Source organism: Callionymus lyra, chromosome 2 (genome assembly GCF_982586985.1).
Source record: "Callionymus lyra chromosome 2, fCalLyr1.hap1.1, whole genome shotgun sequence".
Taxonomy (NCBI): Eukaryota; Metazoa; Chordata; class Actinopteri; order Syngnathiformes; family Callionymidae; genus Callionymus; species Callionymus lyra.
Window position 1 is genome coordinate 25,941,494 of NC_141819.1, and position 24,100 is coordinate 25,965,593.

Below are 24,100 nucleotides of genomic sequence, written 5' to 3' on the forward strand. Positions count from 1 at the left end.
ATAATGGAGGTATCGTCCACGACTGAGTGAGACGTTAATACACAAATATAATGGAAGTATCGTCCACGACTGAGTGAGACGTTAATACACAAATCTATTGGAAGTATCATCCACGACTGAGTGAGAAGTTATTACACAAATATAATAGAGGTAACATCCACGACTGAGTGAGACGTTAATACACAAATATAATGGAAGTATCGTCCACGACAGAGTGAGACGTTAATACACAAATATAATGGAAGGATCGTCCACGACTGAGTGAGAAGTTAATACACAAATATAATGAAAGGATCGTCCACGACTGAGTGAGAAGTTAATACACAAATATAATGGAGGTATCGTCCACGACTGAGTGAGACGTTAATACACAAATCTATTGGAAGTATCGTCCACGACTGAGTGAGAAGTTATTACACAAATATAATGAAAGGATCGTCCACGACTGAGTGAGAAGTTAATACACAAATATAATGAAAGGATCATCCACGACTGAGTGAGAAGTTAATACACAAATATAATGAAAGGATCGTCCACGACTGAGTGAGACGTTAATACACAAATATAATGGAGGTATCGTCCACGACTGAGTGAGACGTTAATACACAAATCTATTGGAAGTATCGTCCACGACTGAGTGAGAAGTTATTACACAAATATAATAGAGGTATCGTCCACGACTGAGTGAGACGTTAATACACAAATATAATGGAAGTATCGTCCACGACTGAGTGAGACGTTAATACACAAATCTATTGGAAGTATCGTCCACGACTGAGTGAGAAGTTATTAGACAAATATAATAGAGGTATCGTCCACGACTGAGTGAGACGTTAATACACAAATATAATGGAAGTATCGTCCACGACTGAGTGAGAAGTTAATACACAAATATAATGGAAGTATCGTCCACGACAGAGTGAGACGTTAATACACAAATATAATGGAAGGATCGTCCACGACTGAGTGAGACGTTAATACACAAATATAATGAAAAGATCGTCCACGACTGAGTGAGAAGTTAATACACAAATATAATGAAAGGATCGTCCACGACTGAGTGAGAAGTTAATACACAAATATAATGAAAGGATCGTCCACGACTGAGTGAGAAGTTAATACACAAATATAATGAAAGGATCGTCCACGACTGAGTGAGAAGTTAATACACAAATATAATGGAGGTATCGTCCACGACTGAGTGAGACGTTAATACACAAATATAATGGAAGTATCGTCCACGACTGAGTGAGACGTTAATACACAAATATAATGAAAGGATCATCCTGATTGAGTGAGAAGTTAATACACAAATATAATGGAAGTATCGTCCACGACTGAGTGAGACGTTAATACACAAATATAATGGAAGTATCGTCCACGACTGAGTGAGACGTTAATACACAAATATAATGAAAGGATCGTCCACGACTGAGTGAGACGTTAATACACAAATATAATGGAGGTATCGTCCACGACTGAGTGAGAAGTTAATACACAAATATAATGGAAGTATCGTCCACGACTGAGTGAGACGTTAATACACAAATATAATGGAAGTATCGTCCACGATTGAGTGAGACGTTAATACACAAATATAATGGAAGTATCGTCCACGACTGAGTGAGACGTTAATACACAAATATAATGAAAGGATCGTCCACGACTGAGTGAGAAGTTAATACACAAATATAATGGAAGTATCGTCCACGACTGAGTGAGACGTTAATACACAAATATAATGGAAGTATCGTCCACGACAGAGTGAGACGTTAATACACAAATATAATGGAAGTATCGTCCACGACAGAGTGAGACGTTAATACACAAATATAATGGAAGTATCGTCCACGACTGAGTGAGACGTTAATACACAAATATAATGGAAGTATCGTCCACGACTGAGTGAGACGTTAATACACAAATATAATGGAAGTATCGTCCACGACTGAGTGAGACGTTAATACACAAATATAATGGAGGTATCGTCCACGACTGAGTGAGAAGTTAATACACAAATATAATGGAAGTATCGTCCACGACTGAGTGAGACGTTAATACACAAATATAATGAAAGGATCGTCCACGACTGAGTGAGAAGTTAATACACAAATATAATGAAAGGATCGTCCACGACTGAGTGAGACGTTAATACACAAATATAATGGAAGTATCGTCCACGACTGAGTGAGAAGTTAATACACAAATATAATGGAAGTATCGTCCACGACAGAGTGAGACGTTAATACACAAATATAATGGAAGGATCGTCCACGACTGAGTGAGACGTTAATACACAAATATAATGAAAAGATCGTCCACGACTGAGTGAGAAGTTAATACACAAATATAATGAAAGGATCGTCCACGACTGAGTGAGAAGTTAATACACAAATATAATGAAAGGATCGTCCACGACTGAGTGAGAAGTTAATACACAAATATAATGAAAGGATCGTCCACGACTGAGTGAGAAGTTAATACACAAATATAATGGAGGTATCGTCCACGACTGAGTGAGACGTTAATACACAAATATAATGGAAGTATCGTCCACGACTGAGTGAGACGTTAATACACAAATATAATGGAAGTATCGTCCACGACTGAGTGAGACGTTAATACACAAATATAATGAAAGGATCGTCCACGACTGAGTGAGAAGTTAATACACAAATATAATGAAAGGATCGTCCACGACTGAGTGAGAAGTTAATACACAAATATAATGAAAAGATCGTCCACGACTGAGTGAGAAGTTAATACACAAATATAATGAAAGGATCGTCCACGACTGAGTGAGAAGTTAATACACAAATATAATGAAAGGATCGTCCACGACTGAGTGAGAAGTTAATACACAAATATAATGAAAGGATCGTCCACGACTGAGTGAGAAGTTAATACACAAATATAATGGAGGTATCGTCCACGACTGAGTGAGACGTTAATACACAAATATAATGGAAGTATCGTCCACGACTGAGTGAGACGTTAATACACAAATATAATGGAAGTATCGTCCACGACTGAGTGAGACGTTAATACACAAATATAATGAAAGGATCGTCCACGACTGAGTGAGAAGTTAATACACAAATATAATGAAAGGATCGTCCACGACTGAGTGAGAAGTTAATACACAAATATAATGGAGGTATCGTCCACGACTGAGTGAGACGTAAATACACAAATATAATGGAAGTATCGTCCACGACTGAGTGAGAAGTTAATACACAAATATAATGGAAGGATCGTCCACGACTGAGTGAGACGTTAATACACAAATATAATGGAAGTATCGTCCACGATTGAGTGAGACGTTAATACACAAATATAATGGAAGTATCGTCCACGACTGAGTGAGACGTTAATACACAAATATAATGAAAGGATCGTCCACGACTGAGTGAGAAGTTAATACACAAATATAATGGAAGTATCGTCCACGACTGAGTGAGACGTTAATACACAAATATAATGGAAGTATCGTCCACGACAGAGTGAGACGTTAATACACAAATATAATGGAAGTATCGTCCACGACTGAGTGAGACGTTAATACACAAATATAATGAAAGGATCGTCCACGACTGAGTGAGACGTTAATACACAAATATAATGGAAGTATCGTCCACGACTGAGTGAGACGTTAATACACAAATATAATGGAAGTATCGTCCACGACTGAGTGAGACGTTAATACACAAATATAATGGAGGTATCGTCCACGACTGAGTGAGAAGTTAATACACAAATATAATGGAAGTATCGTCCACGACTGAGTGAGACGTTAATACACAAATATAATGAAAGGATCGTCCACGACTGAGTGAGAAGTTAATACACAAATATAATGAAAGGATCGTCCACGACTGAGTGAGACGTTAATACACAAATATAATGGAAGGATCGTCCACGACTGAGTGAGACGTTAATACACAAATATAATGAAAAGATCGTCCACGACTGAGTGAGAAGTTAATACACAAATATAATGAAAGGATCGTCCACGACTGAGTGAGAAGTTAATACACAAATATAATGAAAGGATCGTCCACGACTGAGTGAGAAGTTAATACACAAATATAATGAAAGGATCGTCCACGACTGAGTGAGACGTTAATACACAAATATAATGGAAGTATCGTCCACGACTGAGTGAGACGTTAATACACAAATATAATGAAAGGATCGTCCACGACTGAGTGAGACGTTAATACACAAATATAATGGAGGTATCGTCCACGACTGAGTGAGACGTTAATACACAAATATAATGGAAGTATCGTCCACGACTGAGTGAGAAGTTAATACACAAATATAATGGAAGTATCGTCCACGACTGAGTGAGACGTTAATACACAAATATAATGGAAGTATCGTCCACGACTGAGTGAGACGTTAATACACAAATATAATGGAAGTATCGTCCACGATTGAGTGAGACGTTAATACACAAATATAATGGAAGTATCGTCCACGACTGAGTGAGACGTTAATACACAAATATAATGAAAGGATCGTCCACGACTGAGTGAGAAGTTAATACACAAATATAATGGAAGTATCGTCCACGACTGAGTGAGACGTTAATACACAAATATAATGGAAGTATCGTCCACGACAGAGTGAGACGTTAATACACAAATATAATGGAAGTATCGTCCACGACTGAGTGAGACGTTAATACACAAATATAATGAAAGGATCGTCCACGACTGAGTGAGACGTTAATACACAAATATAATGGAAGTATCGTCCACGACTGAGTGAGACGTTAATACACAAATATAATGGAAGTATCGTCCACAACGAGTGAGACGTTAATACACAAATATAATGGAGGTATCGTCCACGACTAAGTGAGAAGTTAATACACAAATATAATGGAAGTATCGTCCACGACTGAGTGAGACGTTAATACACAAATATAATGGAAGTATCGTCCACGATTGAGTGAGACGTTAATACACAAATATAATGGAAGTATCGTCCACGACTGAGTGAGACGTTAATACACAAATATAATGGAAGTATCGTCCACGACAGAGTGAGAAGTTAATACACAAATATAATGAAAGGATCGTCCACGACAGAGTGAGAAGTTAATACACAAATATAATGGAAGTATCGTCCACGACAGAGTGAGACGTTAATACACAAATATAATGAAAGGATCGTCCACGACAGAGTGAGACGTTAATACACAAATATAATGGAAGTATCGTCCACGACTGAGTGAGAAGTTAATACACAAATATAATGGAAGTATCGTCCACGACAGAGTGAGAAGTTAATACACAAATATAATGAAAGGATCGTCCACGACAGAGTGAGACGTTAATACACAAATATAATGGAAGTATCGTCCACGACAGAGTGAGACGTTAATACACAAATATAATGGAAGTATCGTCCACGACAGAGTGAGACGTTAATACACAAATATAATGGAAGTATCGTCCACGACAGAGTGAGACGTTAATACACAAATATAATGGAAGTATCGTCCACGACAGAGTGAGACGTTAATACACAAATATAATGGAAGTATCGTCCACGACTGAGTGAGAAGTTAATACACAAATATAATGGAAGTATCGTCCACGACAGAGTGAGACGTTAATACACAAATATAATGGAAGTATCGTCCACGACTGAGTGAGACGTTAATACACAAATATAATGGAAGTATCGTCCACGACAGAGTGAGACGTTAATACACAAATATAATGGAAGTATCGTCCACGACTGAGTGAGACGTTAATACACAAATATAATGGAAGTATCGTCCACGACAGAGTGAGACGTTAATACACAAATATAATGAAAGGATCGTCCACGACAGAGTGAGACGTTAATACACAAATATAATGGAAGTATCGTCCACGACTGAGTGAGAAGTTAATACACAAATATAATGAAAGGATCGTCCACGACAGAGTGAGACGTTAATACACAAATATAATGGAAGTATCGTCCACGACAGAGTGAGACGTTAATACACAAATATAATGGAAGTATCGTCCACGACAGAGTGAGAAGTTAATACACAAATCTAATGGAGGTATCGTCCACGACTGAGTGAGACGTTAATACACAAATATAATGGAAGTATCGTCCACGACAGAGTGAGACGTTAATACACAAATATAATGGAAGTATCGTCCACGACTGAGTGAGAAGTTAATACACAAATATAATGAAAGGATCGTCCACGACAGAGTGAGACGTTAATACACAAATATAATGGAAGTATCGTCCACGACTGAGTGAGACGTTAATACACAAATATAATGGAAGTATCGTCCACGACAGAGTGAGACGTTAATACACAAATATAATGGAAGTATCGTCCACGACTGAGTGAGAAGTTAATACACAAATATAATGGAAGTATCGTCCACGACTGAGTGAGAAGTTATTACACAAATATAATGAAAGGATCGTCCACGACTGAGTGAGACATTAATACACAAATATAATGGAAGGATCGTCCACGACTGAGTGAGACGTTAATACACAAATATAATGAAAGGATCGTCCACGACTGAGTGAGAAGTTAATACACAAATATAATGAAAGGATCGTCCACGACAGAGTGAGACGTTAATACACAAATATAATGGAAGTATCGTCCACGACAGAGTGAGACGTTAATACACAAATATAATGGAAGTATCGTCCACGACTGAGTGAGAAGTTAATACACAAATCTAATGGAGGTATCGTCCGTGACTGAGTGAGAAGTTAATACACAAATATAATGCAAGCATCATGACCATTAACTCACACTTAAACAATTCAAGCCTTGGTTTGATGAGCCGATCCGCAGGTTGAACACAGAAGTGTTATTTAAATGTAGTTTGTTTTCATCTTTTCTTTCTCAAGTGTCCACTTTACTATGTTGATGCTGCTAATAACAATTGTGATCCATACCTCCATTAAGCCAAGCGTGCTCAATAACCCTGCCTGATGACCCTTAATCACTCATTTTCCCACTTCACTGCCTCCCCCATGCCTCCCTCCTTACATCCTTACGTCTTCTCTCTCAGCGTCACACTTCACCAACATGCATCTACATAGAGCACGCTTTCAACGAGCATTAATAATAACTATAGTGACAAATACATTAGAAAACATTTCTCCCTAATGTTGAGTGATCATGTTGTGTTTAGAAAAATATTGTAATCGTGCGATTAAAGGTTTGTAACGTAACAAGACACAAACTTTGAAAAATCCCCAGATTCGATTTCAAACTTAATATTGCTGATGGTTTGATGAAGGTTCATGAAGCAGTGTCTTTCTTTTCAGAGCCACTAGATGGCGGTCTCTGCTCTATAATCGTATTGCTTAGAACAGCTATTTTATTTAAACCTCACATTGTTTTTCAAAGCTTAAAAAGATGAAAGATAAAGCTTCATGAAGGTGCAAGAGATCAACACTGCACTACTACAACTACCCACACAACAACAACACAAATCATTCATGCTGGTGTTGGTTATGTGTTGTACGCTGTTCCCTTTTCTCCAAATATAGTCTTTCTTAAACTGTACAGTGTGTTGAGATTGTTAGGATACTGTATGACACTTTAAATAAAATTGAATTGTATGAAGTTGACAAAGCTTTCATTATCATTCTTGAAGTTTCATGAATGACCAAAATAATTGGCAAGAAATCCAATTAATATGTGACGATAACTCTTAGATCAAAATAATAGCAGATAAAATGTGGAATAAGCATCGCAACCATTCGAAAGAAATCATTAAAAAACAAATCAATCAAAAAAGTTTGAAAAAGACACCGAAGACGAGAAATAATAATTATTTCCTTTTTACTGCTGACATTAAAAAACTCTCTCCTCCTACACCGCATTTATTTCTCACCAATAATTACACACCTGCCTGAGAGGCGGAGCTGCTTTAGACATGTGTACACTACTGTGCAAAAGTTTTAGGCAGGTGTGAAAAAATGCTGTAAACTAAGAATGCTTTGAAAACCGTTAAGTGTTAATAGTTCATTTTCATCAATTAACAAAATGCAGTAAATGAACAGAAGATAAATGTCAATCAAATCAATATTTGGTGTGACCACCCTTTGCCTTCAAAACAGCATCAATTCTTCTAAGTTCACTTGCACACAGTTTTTGAAGGAACTCTGCTGGAAGGTTGTTCCAAACATCTTGGAGAACTAACCACAGATGTTCTGTAGATGTTTCTCAAATCCTTCTGTCTCTTCATGTGATCCCAGACAGACTCCAAGATGTTGAGATCAGGGCTCTGTGGGGGTCATGCCATCACTTCCAGGACTTGTTTCTTAATGACATTGGCTGTATGCTTGGGGTCGTTGTGCTGCAGAATATATTTTGAGCCAATCATACGCCTCCCTGATGGTATTGCATGATGGATGAGTACCTGCCTGTATTTCTCAGCATTGAGGAAACCATTAATCCTGAACAAATCTCCAACTCCATTTGCAGAAATGCAGCCCCATACTTGCAAGGAGCCTCCAACATGTTCCCCTGTTGCCTGTAGACACTCATTATTGTACTGTTCTCCAGCCCTTCGGCGAACAAACTGCTTCTGCTACAGCCAAATATTTACAATTTTGATTCATCAGTCCAGAGCACCTGCTGCCATTTCTCTGCACCCCAGTTCCTATGCTTTCGTGCATAGTTGAGTCGCTTCTTTCCATGTCGGAGGAATGGCTTTTTGGTTGCAAGTCTTCCATGAAGACACTTCTGGCCAGACTTCTCCGGACAGTAGATGGTGTACCTGGGTCCCACTGGTTTCTGCCAGTTCTGAGGTGATGTCATGGCTGGACATCTTCTGATTTCGAAGGGAAATAAGCTTGATGTGTCTTTCATCTGCTGCACTAAGTTTCCTTGGCCGACCACTGCGTCTATGATCCTCAACGTTGCCCGTTTCTTTGTGCTTCTTCAAAAGAGCTTGAACATCTTGAAACCTCAGTCTGCTTTGAAATCTTTGTCTGGGAGAAACCTTGCTGATGCAGTAGAACTACCTTGTGTCTTGTTTCTGTGTTGAGTCTTAACATGATGTATGACCTTTGACATGAAACTGTCTTCCACAACCTCAGCTTGGTTGTACAGTTTGGCTGTTCCTCACCCAGTTTTAAGCTCCTAAACAACTGTATCTTTTTCACTTCATGACTGTGTTTCAACCTACTTGTGAAACTGATGATCATTAGCACTTGTTTGGTGTAATTTGTTGATCATACACTAGAATCCTACAAAACCCCTAACTTTGTGCAAATGTACCTACAAGAATTGATGCTGGTTTGAAGGCAAGTAACAACAAATATTGATTTGATTTAGATTATTATTTATATTTTTGAAAGCATTCTTAGTATAAATACTTTTTTAACACCTGCCTAAAACTTTTGCACAGTAGTGTATGTTTTTGTCATGTGTTACTCAGATGTGAGACTCAGTAAAGTTTTAAGATGTTGATTTATTTGTCACCACTCTGTTTGGTGTATAACTATGGAGGCTCACGGAGTAATACCGGAGTGACTTCCAGAGTAATATTACGAGAATCGTGAAGTAGTAGTACTGTGACCCATGGAGTGATACTATAGGGAATCGTGGAGTAACACTATGAGAAGCAAGGAGTAATACTGCGGTGACTCACGGAGTAATACTACAGTGAATCACGGTGAAATACTACGAGAATCGCGAGCAATACTACATTGACTGACACAGTAATACTAGGAGAATAGAGAATTAATAATACGGTGACTGGTGGAGTAATACCCTGAGAATCACAGAGGAACACTACGGTGACTGGGGGACTAATACAATGAGAATTGCAGAGAAATACTCAGTTGAGTGGTGGAGTAATACTACGAGAATCGCGGAGTAATACTATTGTGACTTGAAGAGTTGATGACTCGCAGTGCGGCTTGGTAGTTTACCAACACTTTGACAGGTTTTTTAATGTACTACATAAAATCAGTTAAAGGTCAGTAAGTAAAACCAGAATTACTACATAAGGCTCCTAAGGGGCACAGTCAATATTTGAGAAAATGTATGGATTTTAAGTGGGCCAATATAACTATTGGAAGGGCTTTAATGGGAATGGGATGAGGTTGGAAGGCATGATGACATCTCGGAGATCATATATTATATATAAACTGCTTTACATAACTCTAGAACTTGGACTCAATAAACTTAGTAAACAGTGTTTGCAGTAATATCTCAGAGCTGTTTCTGTCTGCCCTGCCAGCCTTCCGCGCCTCATTTGATCAGTATTGTACGAAGCACTAATGATATCTAGAGCCTCTGAGGAGCTTAAGATGGAGTAGTGATGGAGGTGAGTTTTAAAAATGCTTCCTGAGAAGTCAGACCAAAGGGGTAAACATTCAACGATCAAAATGGGCCCTGTTAACTGCATCTACCATGAGCTTTATCTATTATTCACTCTCTCTGCCTCCTTCTGCTTTTGCTGTATTTCACCGTCTGTCTTGTGGCTTTGGAAAAGGGAAAGTTTCCAAATCTTCATCATTTTCTTAGATAGAAATCTTCTCTTATCTGATCTACATTATGAACACATCAGGTGATGTACATTGGGTTATCTCCTCGGGACAATCAACCAATCAAGACGTATGCGAGGAGCAGTAATAAAAAATAAAAAAAATGACCTGCTAGTTACAGCTCATTGACATATTACCATGTCTGGGCTTTCTAGAAATATAAAGACATGAAATGAATGAAAGCTTCTCATCATGAATAGCATTGGGCAGCAAGACTCTGGGACCGCCATCTAGTGAGCTCAAGAAAATGTGAACTTAATTGAACCTGACTACTTGCAATTCATTTAAAAATGTTTAATGTCTAACTCAGTCTGAAATAAAGTAAATAATCACCTTCACTATACGAATTATTCAATGATTTACAAAAAAATATCCAAATAACAATTATTGTTTTAATGTAACTTAGTTTCTACCATAAATATACCTTCTGTAAAGGAAGGGGGTCTCAAGATGATTATATAAGACCCCAGTAGAGAGCTAGATTTGTTTTTCATTTAAACTAAATACAATTAGGCAGTTGCTCTGCACGTCAAGCTTCAACTATCACAGATGTGAGACGAAGGAAGAGATCACACCTAATTTTAATGGCTCTGCTGCAAACTGAGTCGTATCATTTTCTTACAACAACCAAAGTAATGAAACGAGTGTTGCATGATACAGGACCTAAAACATGACCTGAACCAAGACTCAACAGTAGTAAGTAAAAGTATATCTACAGTAGAAAATAAATCTATTTGTTATCATAATTATTGTTATTATTAATGTTATTATTAGTGCAATATTAGTTAAGAGTGAATAGCAACAGGTTCGTTCTCACAAATTGACTTGTTCATAGTCATGTGTAGCCTTCATATTTTCTAATAGAGAATATTAAACTTGCTCCATGTCTTAGCCAGGAGTCTGAACTGAATATCGCATAAATAATGTTTTTTTAATGTGACCCGCGAGTGGAATTGACCCTGACAGACTGGCCGAGTTAAAGGTGTAATTAAAAGTAAAGATTCATGGCTTGCGCCCCCCTTCTCATCGACGTTTACATTGGACGCAGAGATGGGTAAATGTGGCACAAAGGACTTGAAAAGGTCTTCGATTGGGGACAATAGATGAGCTCATGGTGGACAAACGGCCCTTCAGCTACAGCAGGGACTGATCTTTGCTCAGCTGATGTTGCTGAATGAGGGAAAGACGAGGTATTTTTTTGTTTTTCCCTCAGTAGCAGTGGTGTTTGAGAGATAATCTAATGATATGGCTCATTTCCATCAGCCATCTGAACTCTGTCATGACTACGTTTACAAGACAAGAAACAAATAAAATGTGATCAAATTATTGTTTTTTTTCTTTCGTGCATTTCACTGAAACTTTTTGATCCTGGAATCCTTCACAGTTTAACTATACATATAAATATATAGTTAATTGGACATTGTTATTCTGCATTTCTTACTTCAAAATAGCAGGCTTGTTAATAATAGATGCACAAAAACAGCCATGGATCTTCCTTCTGGGGAGCATCCAGAGTAAAAACATCAATTTAGTTATCTCCTTCGGATGTACATGTATTTTAACTGTGTTACACAGTTACGTTGCGTTCATTTAGCAGTATATTAAAAATATATATATATTTTTGCACTGGAATCTCATTTTATTTAGAATATTAAAATGAATTATGCAATTGCAATAAAAGAGATTATTGTTTTTTCTTTTATAATTCTATTTTTATTTCATTCTACAAAAAGATTCAAGTGTTGTGTTTACAACACTTGAATTTTACAATTTGCTGATGTAAAAAAAACTTTTTTTACACCCAGTTTACATCCTCTATTTCCCTTTCACTACATTTCATTTTTTGCCACCTTAATTTAGAAGTTCAAAAAGTCCTTTACCAATATCGTGCATATTATTCCACATGTGATACATTTGTCTACAAACCCACTCTGTTTACTTCACTTTGTATCTGCGCTCTGTCCATAACTGTCAGTTCTGATGTCGTCAACATCTCACTTTAATGTCTGCTGACACATCTGAAGAAGCACTATTAAGAGCATCCAAAGAGGTGCGAGGAGCTCTATTGCCGATAATGTCAGCAATCACTCCCCACTTCTGCCTGGCTTGGCATGACGAATGAGATAACTACAAAATACTGGCTCTCTGGGACAGATTTAAGTCCAACACATTTGTTTTTCTCCTGCAAATGTTTCCGTGGGCCGAACTACCTCATGAGTAAAACGAATGGAATCAATATTATTCCGCCATAATGAGTAAAAGCCTTATTGAGAAACATGCCTAGGCTGATGGGAGACTGTGGATCAATTTGGGCTTCAGGTTATTTGGAAGGATGGAATTTAAAAACTCGCCTTTTGTTTCTCATATAGCATAAAAGCTTATGATAGCTACCTTTACCTTTTTTCTTATTTTCTGTGCATGCATCAACCATAGTGGCAGCAAGTCCAAGCAGCTACTTGTTTATTTTAAAGGATTTCTCCTCATCAATAAAGTATCTATCTATAGATCTATATCTATCTTTAAGTGTGAGAATGTTGAGGCTATTTGCTAAGTATTACTCTGTCTATCATCAATGTCATTTATCATCACAAATCTTCTCATTTCCTAGAAAAAGACATGGTTTCCATAAAGGGACAAACTATTTAGATTGTATCCGCCAACAAATCCAATTTAATATCTTGACATACTTTTAGTGTGTCAAGGTCATGCCATTCTAGACAGACTGAATCAGAGCGCTTAAGTCCAGTGGTTTCAAAGTGGGGGGGCTGCCATGAGGCTCTAGGGGAGGCTCAGAAAAAGTTGAAGGGAACGGAAGAAAGGAATATAATAGAACCATCATTTTATTTTTAAACTATTTTCCCTGAACATACAACACTGCCTCGATCTTCTGATCCTCAAGTTTCAACACCACCTGTGACGCCCCCTGTGACGATGACTGTGTCCGTGCCAACCTGGGTGTTTGCGCCTGTTAGTAAGTCGATTGAAGCTGGAGCTATTGAGCCAGAAATGCAAAGGATTCTGAGACCAAAGGAGCAGAGCAACAGCCAAACCATGGAAGATTCTGCTGCTAAAAAAGCATGTCTCTAATGGCCGTATAAAATTCCCAAAAATATGAGTCATCATTCCTCAGGTGTGGATCTACAGCCAAACTGAAAATAGCCACGATTGCTCGATAGGTGACCTGAAATGCCCAACGTTAAGAAGAGTATTAGGTCCAGCAACCTGCTGTATTTACACAGCAAACCTACTCTACCTGAGTGGGCCCTGAAAGGCTTGTACCACATTGCCCGAGCCTAAAAATAAAATCATACAATTGGAGACGATCTGATTCTGACCAGCTGTCAAAGAAAGTTGTTTAGTGAGGATGCTGCCAAAAATAAAGATGTTTTTTTTTTATCGGAATGTGAATAAAAGTAAGGAATTGTATTTTTTGGGCGGGGGCCTTGGCATGGTGAAGTTTGGTAACAGGCCTCACATTATGAGTATCAAATAGTGATGTGCTAATGAAGCTTCATGAAGCAGTATCATGTCGTTAAGAGGTCAGTAGGTGGCGCCATCAGTGTTTGTTTCATTGGAACAGTTGTTCAAAGCAAAGGAAAATAGTGCAGGGACCGCCATCTAGTGGGCTATGAAAATAATGACACTGCTTCAACAGACCATCACTGGTATCAAAGTCAAAGGATATGTCTTGACCATGTCAGGGTGTGACTTGAGTAGCTTGAAACATTCATGAAATGAATACATGTTCAACAAACCTAGCTACGATGGTCAGATCATCAACCCTAGAGGTCTTAAGGTGTGATTTTTTTTTTATTTAACATACCTCACACACTGTTTTATATACCAAGTTTGATTATTAATAAAAGAATACCTTGTCTACAGCTCGCATGAATAATTTGGTACACGCCGTTAGAGATGTTTTATTTTTGCCACATTGTCCAAACACAGAGTGAACATAGCTAGCAAAAAGTGAAACATGGTTTATGAAGATTAGGTTTACAGTTGGTATGGCTCCGGGCAAAAGTCATGTTTTTTCATTGACTTGAAAGTAACTTAAGAGATGAGCAACAAAATGAAAAGGATGTACTGAACTTCTTACATCATTCTTTCTACTTAATAAAAGAAGCCTGCTGAAACTATTCTAATTTACATGCATGTTACTGAAAGCATGTTCAACTTCAAACGCCAACTGACTATGGTCTTTCTTATGGTTTAAACTGCATGTGTTCCTCTTCGTGAAGTTTCCAATTAAGCATCTAAAACTCTAATTAATAAATTGCCAAAAGGCAAATTTCACCGAATACAAAATCAAGCATTAAAACCGTACTGCATGAGTAAGAACCAGAATATTTTTCATGTCTTCATGTAAATTTGAAGATAAAAATGGATCGGCTTGGTCTCGAAAAACTGGTAATCATTAAACCATGATAACAATTTGTGGCCATCTTGACAAAAAAATTGAAATGTTTATGAATTGGGCCAGAATAAAGTATTATTTTATTAAATAATTAAGAAACATATGTTGTACACATTCCCTTCCAACCACTGGGACGTGTTTTTCTTGTGCAAGTAATTGTTTAAAATCAATCAAAGACAGGCAGTTTATGGATCTTTAAAATCCCCATAAGACCATCAGAGCCTTCAGGTCATTTATGATACATTTACTGAATAATAATCACTTCTCTGTGTATTTGTGCTGTTTTGTGTATTCTCATTTCATGTTTTATAAGATATTTGGAGCTAATTATAGAAGTCTTTCTTTTTAAGACTTCATACATATCTAACTGTGTTTTATTCAACTTCTTCATCACTTTATTTATAGATGTTTTAATATACTCATAATGTATGTAAGGTATTCATACATTTAACAGTCAAGGTCTTTTTATTTTTGTACAACTAGGTCTGCATGAAGATATTAACTAAAATCAAATTCACCATTGTTTGCGCTTTACATTGTGTAAAGTTTGGAAGAACAATTGAACCTAAATTGTTGTTGATTTAAATTGTCAAAACCAATTAATACTCAGCTTTCTGGTGTTACATTTAATACATCCTACGTTATGGTAAGTTATTGTATGTTAGTGTTAATGTGTAATATGTTCACATATGTAAAACATTGCTTAGGGCTCATTCTAAACAAAACAGTGCCATTAACACTTTGATTTTCTTTCTTTCTTTTGAGTTTCTTTGTTAAAAAAAGACTATTTTAAAAGAAATGTAAATTTTTTAAATATAAAAAGTTTATAATGATCGCATTTTAAAATAAATGTATCTTAGAAATAGCCAGAACAATAAGTAAGTAAGTAAGTAGGATAGTAAATTCAGATTTTTGTGTGATAAATTAAAACATATGGAGGGCAAAATTGAAATGAGGAAATTGATGGAAATGTTTGTGTAAATATGTAATGTGCTTGTTTTGTACATTTACATTCACAATCGAAATGAAACTTGCATTATGATATTCACTACACTTTGATTCATATTTTTTAAATCATTTTATATAAAAACATTTAAATGGAGCAAAAAAACATTGTAGAAAGACTGATAAAATTGCCAACATTCATATACCACATGTACAAGGTAAGATTCTGTGTTTGCTTATCTTCCGTGATGGCAGAAGTAGCTACAGCAGCCAGTTCAGAGAGAGAGAGGACTTGAGATTGAAGGAACACTCTGATAAAGCACAGGTTCCATTTGATGCATTACAGCCGAATCAGAAGGGGGAAAAAAAGGCGAAATTGACCCAGAAATCTTCAGATCAAAGAAACACCCACAACCAATCATTTTCAGTTTGAAAAGAAAAAAGAGGAGTGGACTTGAGCAACGGAAGAATATAGGGAAGTTGTTTATAAGCTGCGGATTTGAAGAAACTTGAAACCGGTGATGACTGCTATAGAAACCTGACATGCTCGTCACAGGACAGGTTTGCTTGGTCTTTTGAAGTAACAATAATTGCTGTTAAAAAGAATTATCCTTGAGGAATTGGACTTCTCTTGGTAATGACCAAAGGCAACAGGAGATGGGATCGGATATTTGAAACGCTTGACTAATCTTCTGAAGAATCCCAATTAACATAAATCACAGCTTCTGGACCAGCCCATGGTGTTTAATAAACTCTGATGCCCTTAATATATGCAGTTAGTGGTGGAAAAAAGCAAAACAAAGTAGAATCCTGATGAGAGAGGAAAAATAACTGATTTAATGGATACTTTTCGGCCCAATAACATTTAAGGTCTTAAGGTTTTAAAAAAAAGAGCTTATTTAATCATGTTTGAGATGCGTTTTTGCTTTTTGCAATAGCAAATAAAACGTGGTACATAATCATTCATTTTAAAAATCAAGGGATCACTTCTAAAAACTTAAATTTCACAATGAACGGAAATTCAGCAGCTACTTCCTAGTCCTGTCCGTTCCAACATGTTCCTCATGTTTCTGTCACTGTTGCACGGACACTGGTTTGAATAATTCATGTAAACCATGATTGAATATACAGTGTATCCAGAAAGATCTGAAGGTGAGTGAGTCATGCGGGGATTAGATTATATCAATTTTTCTTCTTGCTGCTGATGTCGATCGATAAACCTTATAGTTCTGATTAGAACTTTTTGTGGTGAACAGTGAGCGTCATGTGTGGAGACGATCACAAAAATATGTGAACCATCGTCCAAATTATCTTCACTCATGAAAAAGGAAGTCTTATTAAATACAGTCCTTGACTGCTGCTCTTGCAACTTGTTGAGGCTTTTATCAAGGGTCTGAACCAGTGATCTTTGACAGTTCGATGTTACCAAAGTCAAGTTTGAAGGCTAGCATTTAATTGAAAGTTGGCCTAAAAGCAGAAAACGAATGTTGTTCAATCCCAAATGTCACATTAAAATCCATAATTAATATTTTAGTTTGATGAGTTATCAATTATATTTTCACAATCTCCAATTGCTAATATTTTTGTATCAATGGTTGTTTGTCTTTCAAGATGCACCACATACTGTATGTGCTCAGTTTAAAAATATAAATTGCGAAATATGACCCTTTTATTTCTGTTAAACACTTTATTTGCTTCTCTTTTTTTTCTAAAGATTATACAAATCCATCATGAAATAAAAAGAGTAATTTATTATTTGGTCTAGTTTGAGGAAAAAAAAGGGAACTTCTGATGGCTGTTTTATTTGTATACTTTAAGCAAGCAAAACTAAATGAGCTCCATCTGTCATTGAACAAACAAACCTTTCCATATTAACTTTTTTTACCCTTTTCAAAATGGATCAATTCACTTGTTAAAACTTTATGTCTGTACATCCTAATCAACAAAACAAATGACAAGTTATTAATTGGTTAAAGCTCACTTTATTATTGTTAGCACCACGTAAAGTGTGTGGGTCTACCTGCATGAGGAAAGATCTAACAGATTACCTTCTAAGGCGAAACAGTTCATTACAATTCTGATCCCCTTCATTTGGAAAAACACTTATATAAAGATGGGTTCCATCACAATGAAGACTAAGAATATATTGACCAATGAAGGTGTATATCTACTTTTTCCTGCGGAGACCCTCAAGCAATCTGCCAGAAGAAAGACGTTGGGAACGGATTGAGATACAGTACGTCAATGAATAGTTTTAACGGGGAATGAATAATCGTTTCCTATCGTGAACACTGATTATCTTTGTTTGAACAGCACCTTAAGAAAAGGTCACGTACCATAGAGCGATGAAAGTGTTTCATTCCTCAGAAATTGACAAGCGTAATCCACATCAGAATAGATTGAATATTAATGTTAGATTAACATATAAATATGAAATCTTAAACAAATATTAAGATTACTACGATGGGGCTGACCAAAGGATTATCTTTCTTTGATACCATTGCAACCGATATTGAAGCCCGACGAAGGTTTCATGTTATGACGACACATTATTTTTTGATACTTATCTCTTGAGATGTCGGTAATATCCAGGATTCAGATATTCCTTACGTACCAATAACAGAGTGATCCAAATGGAGCATGCCAAGGACCCCCAAAACCAAAAGCCTATCCCCGGGAACCAAAATTGCAAAACACAGAAAATGCTTTAAAATATATAAAGAAAGATTCAAATGTATAGCCTTACTTTTATTCACTTTTAAACGTGTATTATTGGTTAAGCATTCAAGCTTTTTTTGTATGGCTGCAAAGCCATACTTAACTTTTTGCTGCTTCGTATTTTGGAGTTTGAAGAAATAATTTGATTTCTAATTGTTGTTTTTTAAAAATAAAGATATGTTGTTGCTCTTCTATGCATACACACTAAATACATGTAAAGAAGGAAAGCATTTTCTGAGTTGTTGCCTGATGAAAAAGATCCCCACACCGACTTGATAAGAAAAATGAAAGCATTGATGACGGAGAAAAAAAAAACGTAAATGGAAAAAGAAACAAGGAAGTCCGAGGATGTGGGAGAGAAACAACAAGCCATCAAAGAAGTTATCTCATTAAAACAGTATGTGGGTTGTGTTTTTATTGAGTCTATCAGATGGCGTGAAGTTTGATGTGGTATATGAAATCAGGCTTGCCTGTGGAAGATCCTGAGGGAGGTCGGGTACCTATCCTGATGGTCATCTCATCAGCCTCCAACAGTGGAAACAGAGGATCGTCAGCTTTTGCCTTGGATTCTGAATTGAGAGCCAGCGAGAACTGGGGGCCAGAACCGACACCCTGTGGAAGAAAAACACAAAGAACATAAGTAAGATCATCTTGTGATGATTTATTAAGTTGCATTACACACGTCACTGTGCACATACACACATACATACATTCATACAAGTTTCTTTATCCAGACAGAAGGTTGAAATAAGCCAATTACCAGCATTATGAACACCACTGTCATAATCCACTAATGCACTGTCTCCAAACCACAGTTTTAAGTTTTGCATAAAAAAAGAACAAAACCAAAATTACTAGTTATTTTATTACTAGTTATTTTATTTCGCAAAATTAATTTGTTATATTCAAAAATAAAAATATCTATTTTAGATGGTGTTCTCACTTACAAAGCATGTAAAGTGGATTTGTTTAAAAGCTACACTTCAACTGTTAGCATCGGAATCTAAAACAAAATTGCAGAAAATACCAAGGTAGGATTTTTAAATTATGTATTTGTATCATCAGAAGAAGATAACTTAATATGTTGTGGACAAACATTGTTCGCAAAACAGGTATTAGTGTGCATACCTGTATAGTTACTCTGGAAGTGTTGCAATGTTGACCTGGAGTACTTCCTGTCGGTATCTCTTGTTATAATTTTAACTTAAGCTGTAAATTATCTTAAATATACCCTTGTTTTAGTTTTTCCAGGACGATTATTCTCGTTGAGGCTTCAATACAAGATGGATGTTACAGAGGAGCAGTATGGAGGTATACCAATGTTTTTAAGTTTGTGTTTTTGGACGAAGATGAACACTTAAAGTCCACTGAGCGTCATTTGCTTCACTCAAATGAACATACATTTTTGCCTAAAACTCTAGAATGGAAAAGATTACTAAAAACCCCAATACACTATTGTATTTGCCTTTTGGCACTACAATATACAAAATAACCCCAACCCTAGGTCGTTATTATGGTGGTTAGAAAATCAGTGAAGTTTGGGTTTGACTATCACTTTAAGGAATTTCCTGTCGTTCTTGACCAGGTACGCACACACTGCTGTAGGGATTAAGGCCCATGCCTCCATACAAATCTTCTCCAGATACCGTCAATGGGCAATACAGACTTTCAGCTCCCTCCAAAGATTTTCTATTAGGTTCAAGTCTGAAGACTGGCTGAGCTACTACAGGACCTTTAGATGCTTCTTAAGGAGGAACTCCTGAGTTGTGTTCTACAGGTTTATTGTCATGCTGGAAAACCCATCCACAACAAGATCTTTAATGGTTAATGAGGGAAGAAGGTTGTTGGTTCAAGATCTAGAGATACATGGTGCCATCCATCCTCCTTCCTCCCCACAAGCTTCACAGTTAGGACAGTGTTCTCAGATTTATACTAATTCTTCTTCTTCTACAAACACGGCGAATGGAGTTAAGACTTTGAGATTGCAGTCCCGTTTCTCTTAAGATCAGTGAAAAGGTCCTGCCGTGCAGTACTGGGCTGATCCCCCACCCTCCTCATTGGATCTTGCATTCAGCTCCAGAGAAAGGGAAATTGGCCGTCATCTTCTGCCATTTCTTGAAAATTGGGCCATTGGCTGTTGCCTCTTGTAGCTCATTCCGACTTTCTCAAGGTATACAATTTTATCCCTGATGTCCTTTCACAGCTTTTTTCCTAGGTTTCACAGGTTTTCCCTATAGTGTAGAGGTTTAAGTCTGAGTGGAGACCAGGAAAGAAAAATGGACTGGTCTATGAGAGCCAGAATTCATTTATGTAATTTGTACAAAAATAATAATTTAATATGATTTTCCTAGATTTTCGTTTTAGTCGTTTTAGTCTCTCAATATTGATAACGACGGATTTTACATATATAGATATAGATCCAAAACTAATTCAGACTTTTTTATCCAAAGCTTACTGTATGACTCGTGAGATGACAATAATTAAAAGGACGACACAAAATTTCAATTTTTTGTTCAATTATTTTGTAAGTGAAGTGAAAAGGGCACAATTTCTGCAAATGGAAACAAATCAAACAAATGGAAAGTAAAACATATATTAAAACTCGTAGCATTCTCGCAAAGGTTAATTAAATGTTAACTAAATTACAAATATTGTCGGAAAAGTTTAAATATTGACAGACCATTACAGAAGCAGGGTTTTCCATGAAAAAGGTAAATACAATATTAGGCAGATGCTATGAAAACACATTTCCTGTTTCTTTTAAGGCTTAACATTAGAAGACCAATTCTAGTAAAAAGAAAAAAAAATGAAAGCAAGGACATCGTTGGCAAAGTAATACATTTCCTTGGAGAAGCATGCATTTCTTATTCATCTTATGCAGCATCCAAATATGAAAAGAATGAAGAAGAATTTGCTTCATAAATAAATGTTTATGGTCTCCATTGAGCTCTGTGTGCACAACATGTTCTGTCAATGCATCCCAAGAAGATTTTATAGAGACCACTGCTTAAGCCTTATATATGGAACGTAATATAGAAAGCACATATGTCTTGTCATACTTTTGCAAAAGTGTTAAAACTAAGAGTAGAGAAGAGGTTTATGACTCACATCATAAGATATTGAATCTACAAAATCACCCACACTGCCCACACTGCTGTACAACTCAGTTTCAGTTTTTCTTAATCCAAAAAAAAAGACCTTGTTATAGCTAAATGTTCTAATTGTCCATTATTTTGTTAAACTTTGTGAACATCTTTTCCACTATGTTGTTGTACATCCATTTTTGCAATTATGAGCAGACACAACTTTAGAGCTGCAGCTCAAAGGTGTAGAGGAGTCAGAAGTAATTTATTTTGTCTGACATATGCTGACAACACAGCTCACTGGGCTAGGACAAACTCCATTGAAGGCCGAGATAGGAAAAATGGCTTTTATCAAGTGCAACTTTTCAACACTGCTTTATCAGAGTCAGAGGAAGTTCAATCAAACACTTTGAAATGAGAAAAGCTGAGGGTTGAGAGCAAGTGCAGAGCAACTTCCCTATACTGTGCATGAGATAAGCAAGAACATTAAAGAGGTTTAAATTGTTTTTTTTTATCTTAAATTATTAGATTCAGGTTCATACTGGCCATTCTACACAGTTTGGGGACCTTTAACAGAACATTAACCAATATCTTTCGAGGGTTAACCATCGATACAAGGTATGAATTGAACACAGTGGTTGATGACACTTTTATGAATATTTTGTTTACAGAATATTAAGATGCAATCAGTTGTTGTTAAGCTTGCAATGTATCCAAGATTGAGACTGATCACTTCCGATTAGTAGAGCGTGTAAGTGCAGGTGGATCTCTATGATACTCACCAAACGTTTGCTACTTTGGAGGCTTATCTTGACTCGACACAGAGAACATGGTGATGGAGCAGAAGACACAATTTGACTAAATGGAGACTAGCTAACTACGAACTAGCTAAATAAACTTCCTGGTGGTTCCAATTCACTTTATTTAATCAAGCTTACAATATATGGATGTTTAACTGTTAAAAAACTTTCAAACTGTACATTTTTATTTTGATATACCCAAGTATATTTAAATATATTTAATAAACACCCATCCCTGGACAAATCTTAATCCAAGCAAAATGGCTACTTAGGAGGATAATAAATTAAATAATGCAATTAGAAAAATAGATTGCAAGCAATAATCAATCAAATGCCAGAGTTGATTGAGAAGAGGATAAAGTTACTGATCTGGACCTACTACTAAATAAGGAATCTGAACTACAAATACAGAATGAAACTGGTCCCATTAGAAATGCTCCTTTCACAATAAACTTTTTTTTTTTAAATGTCTACTTTATCTGTATACCTTGGAGTCCTCACATGACAAAGCCAAATTCCAAGCCCACATTGAATTAGCAGAGGTTAAAGTTGCAACTCAATCAATGCGTAATGGTAAATCCTCTCGGCCAGACAGCAGCGTCATTCACACTCCCAACCTTCTAACATATTTAGAAGCAGAGACGGCCTTTGATGGAGGTGAATGGGGTTTACTGCTTTCCTAATATTTAACTTTTTGGTTTTGGCCCCTGGTATAATCCTCCTGAATAAAACCTTTATATTCCTCACCATTCCCAGTGTGAACTTACTCACAAGCATTTAAGTCTCTTGGCACTCGTCAAAGGTGTCCCTTTTTCTCCACTTCTTTTTGCAATCACAGTTCAGACTCAAATCAGACAATAGCGTTAAAAGTATTCAGAGCTGAAACTTGAAACATAAAGTCTCCCTTTATTCCAATGATCTCCTTCTACCTGTGCTTGAGCCACTCTCAAATAACACTCGTCAGGATCTTTTATTAAAAAGAGTGATTCGAATTTGAATATATTGGCATAATTATCATCCATTTTATTCACACCTGAAAGAAAATAATCTTCGGGATTTGATAACAAACTTTAATTTACAGGGATAGATCAATCTTTCATTAGCTGGAGGGATTCAAACCTAATCATAATCGTATTCATTAATATTTTACCAAGATAATTGTAGAAATTTAAATGACTTCACATATTTCTTACAAAGTCATTTTAACATATCCTAAAAGCATATATTTCTGCATTATCTGGTGTTCTACAGTAAACAGAATTTAATACAGAGGATAAGCCTGGAAGGGGTTTTGGTCTGCAGATCCCTATTGGGATATTTCTGGTCAGCTAGTATTCATGAGATGTTCCTCTGGTTCACATTACCTTTGTTTAATCGGTTAAAAATTCATGTCCTATGTCCTATTTTCTGGTCTGTTTTTTGACAGCCATCACGACACCATATTATTTCTTAAACTTAAAAAAAATCTCATTTTCAATGAGGGGACCGGCTGATAAATTTTACATGCATTTGAAGCAGGAATTTGGATAAAACAGTCATGTTGGTTGGCTCTAGACCCTACATCATGGCTGTTTCATGTTGTT

The 24,100-nt window shown here is 36.5% G+C and overlaps 1 protein-coding gene across 2 annotated transcripts in view; it reads right to left on the reverse strand.

Annotated features, from left to right (window-relative positions):
• Positions 1–24,100, reverse strand: part of slc39a11 (solute carrier family 39, member 11) — a 66,634-nt gene that overhangs the window by 12,352 nt on the left and 30,182 nt on the right. Inside the window, exon 5 of one of the 2 annotated variants that reach the window (XM_087784351.1) lies at positions 19,135–19,246. In XM_087784351.1, the coding sequence (XP_087640477.1) occupies positions 19,135–19,246 (112 nt within the window). Of the gene's footprint in view, positions 1–19,104; positions 19,247–24,100 lie in introns of both variants that reach the window. The other variant, XM_087784349.1, reaches the window with a different exon arrangement.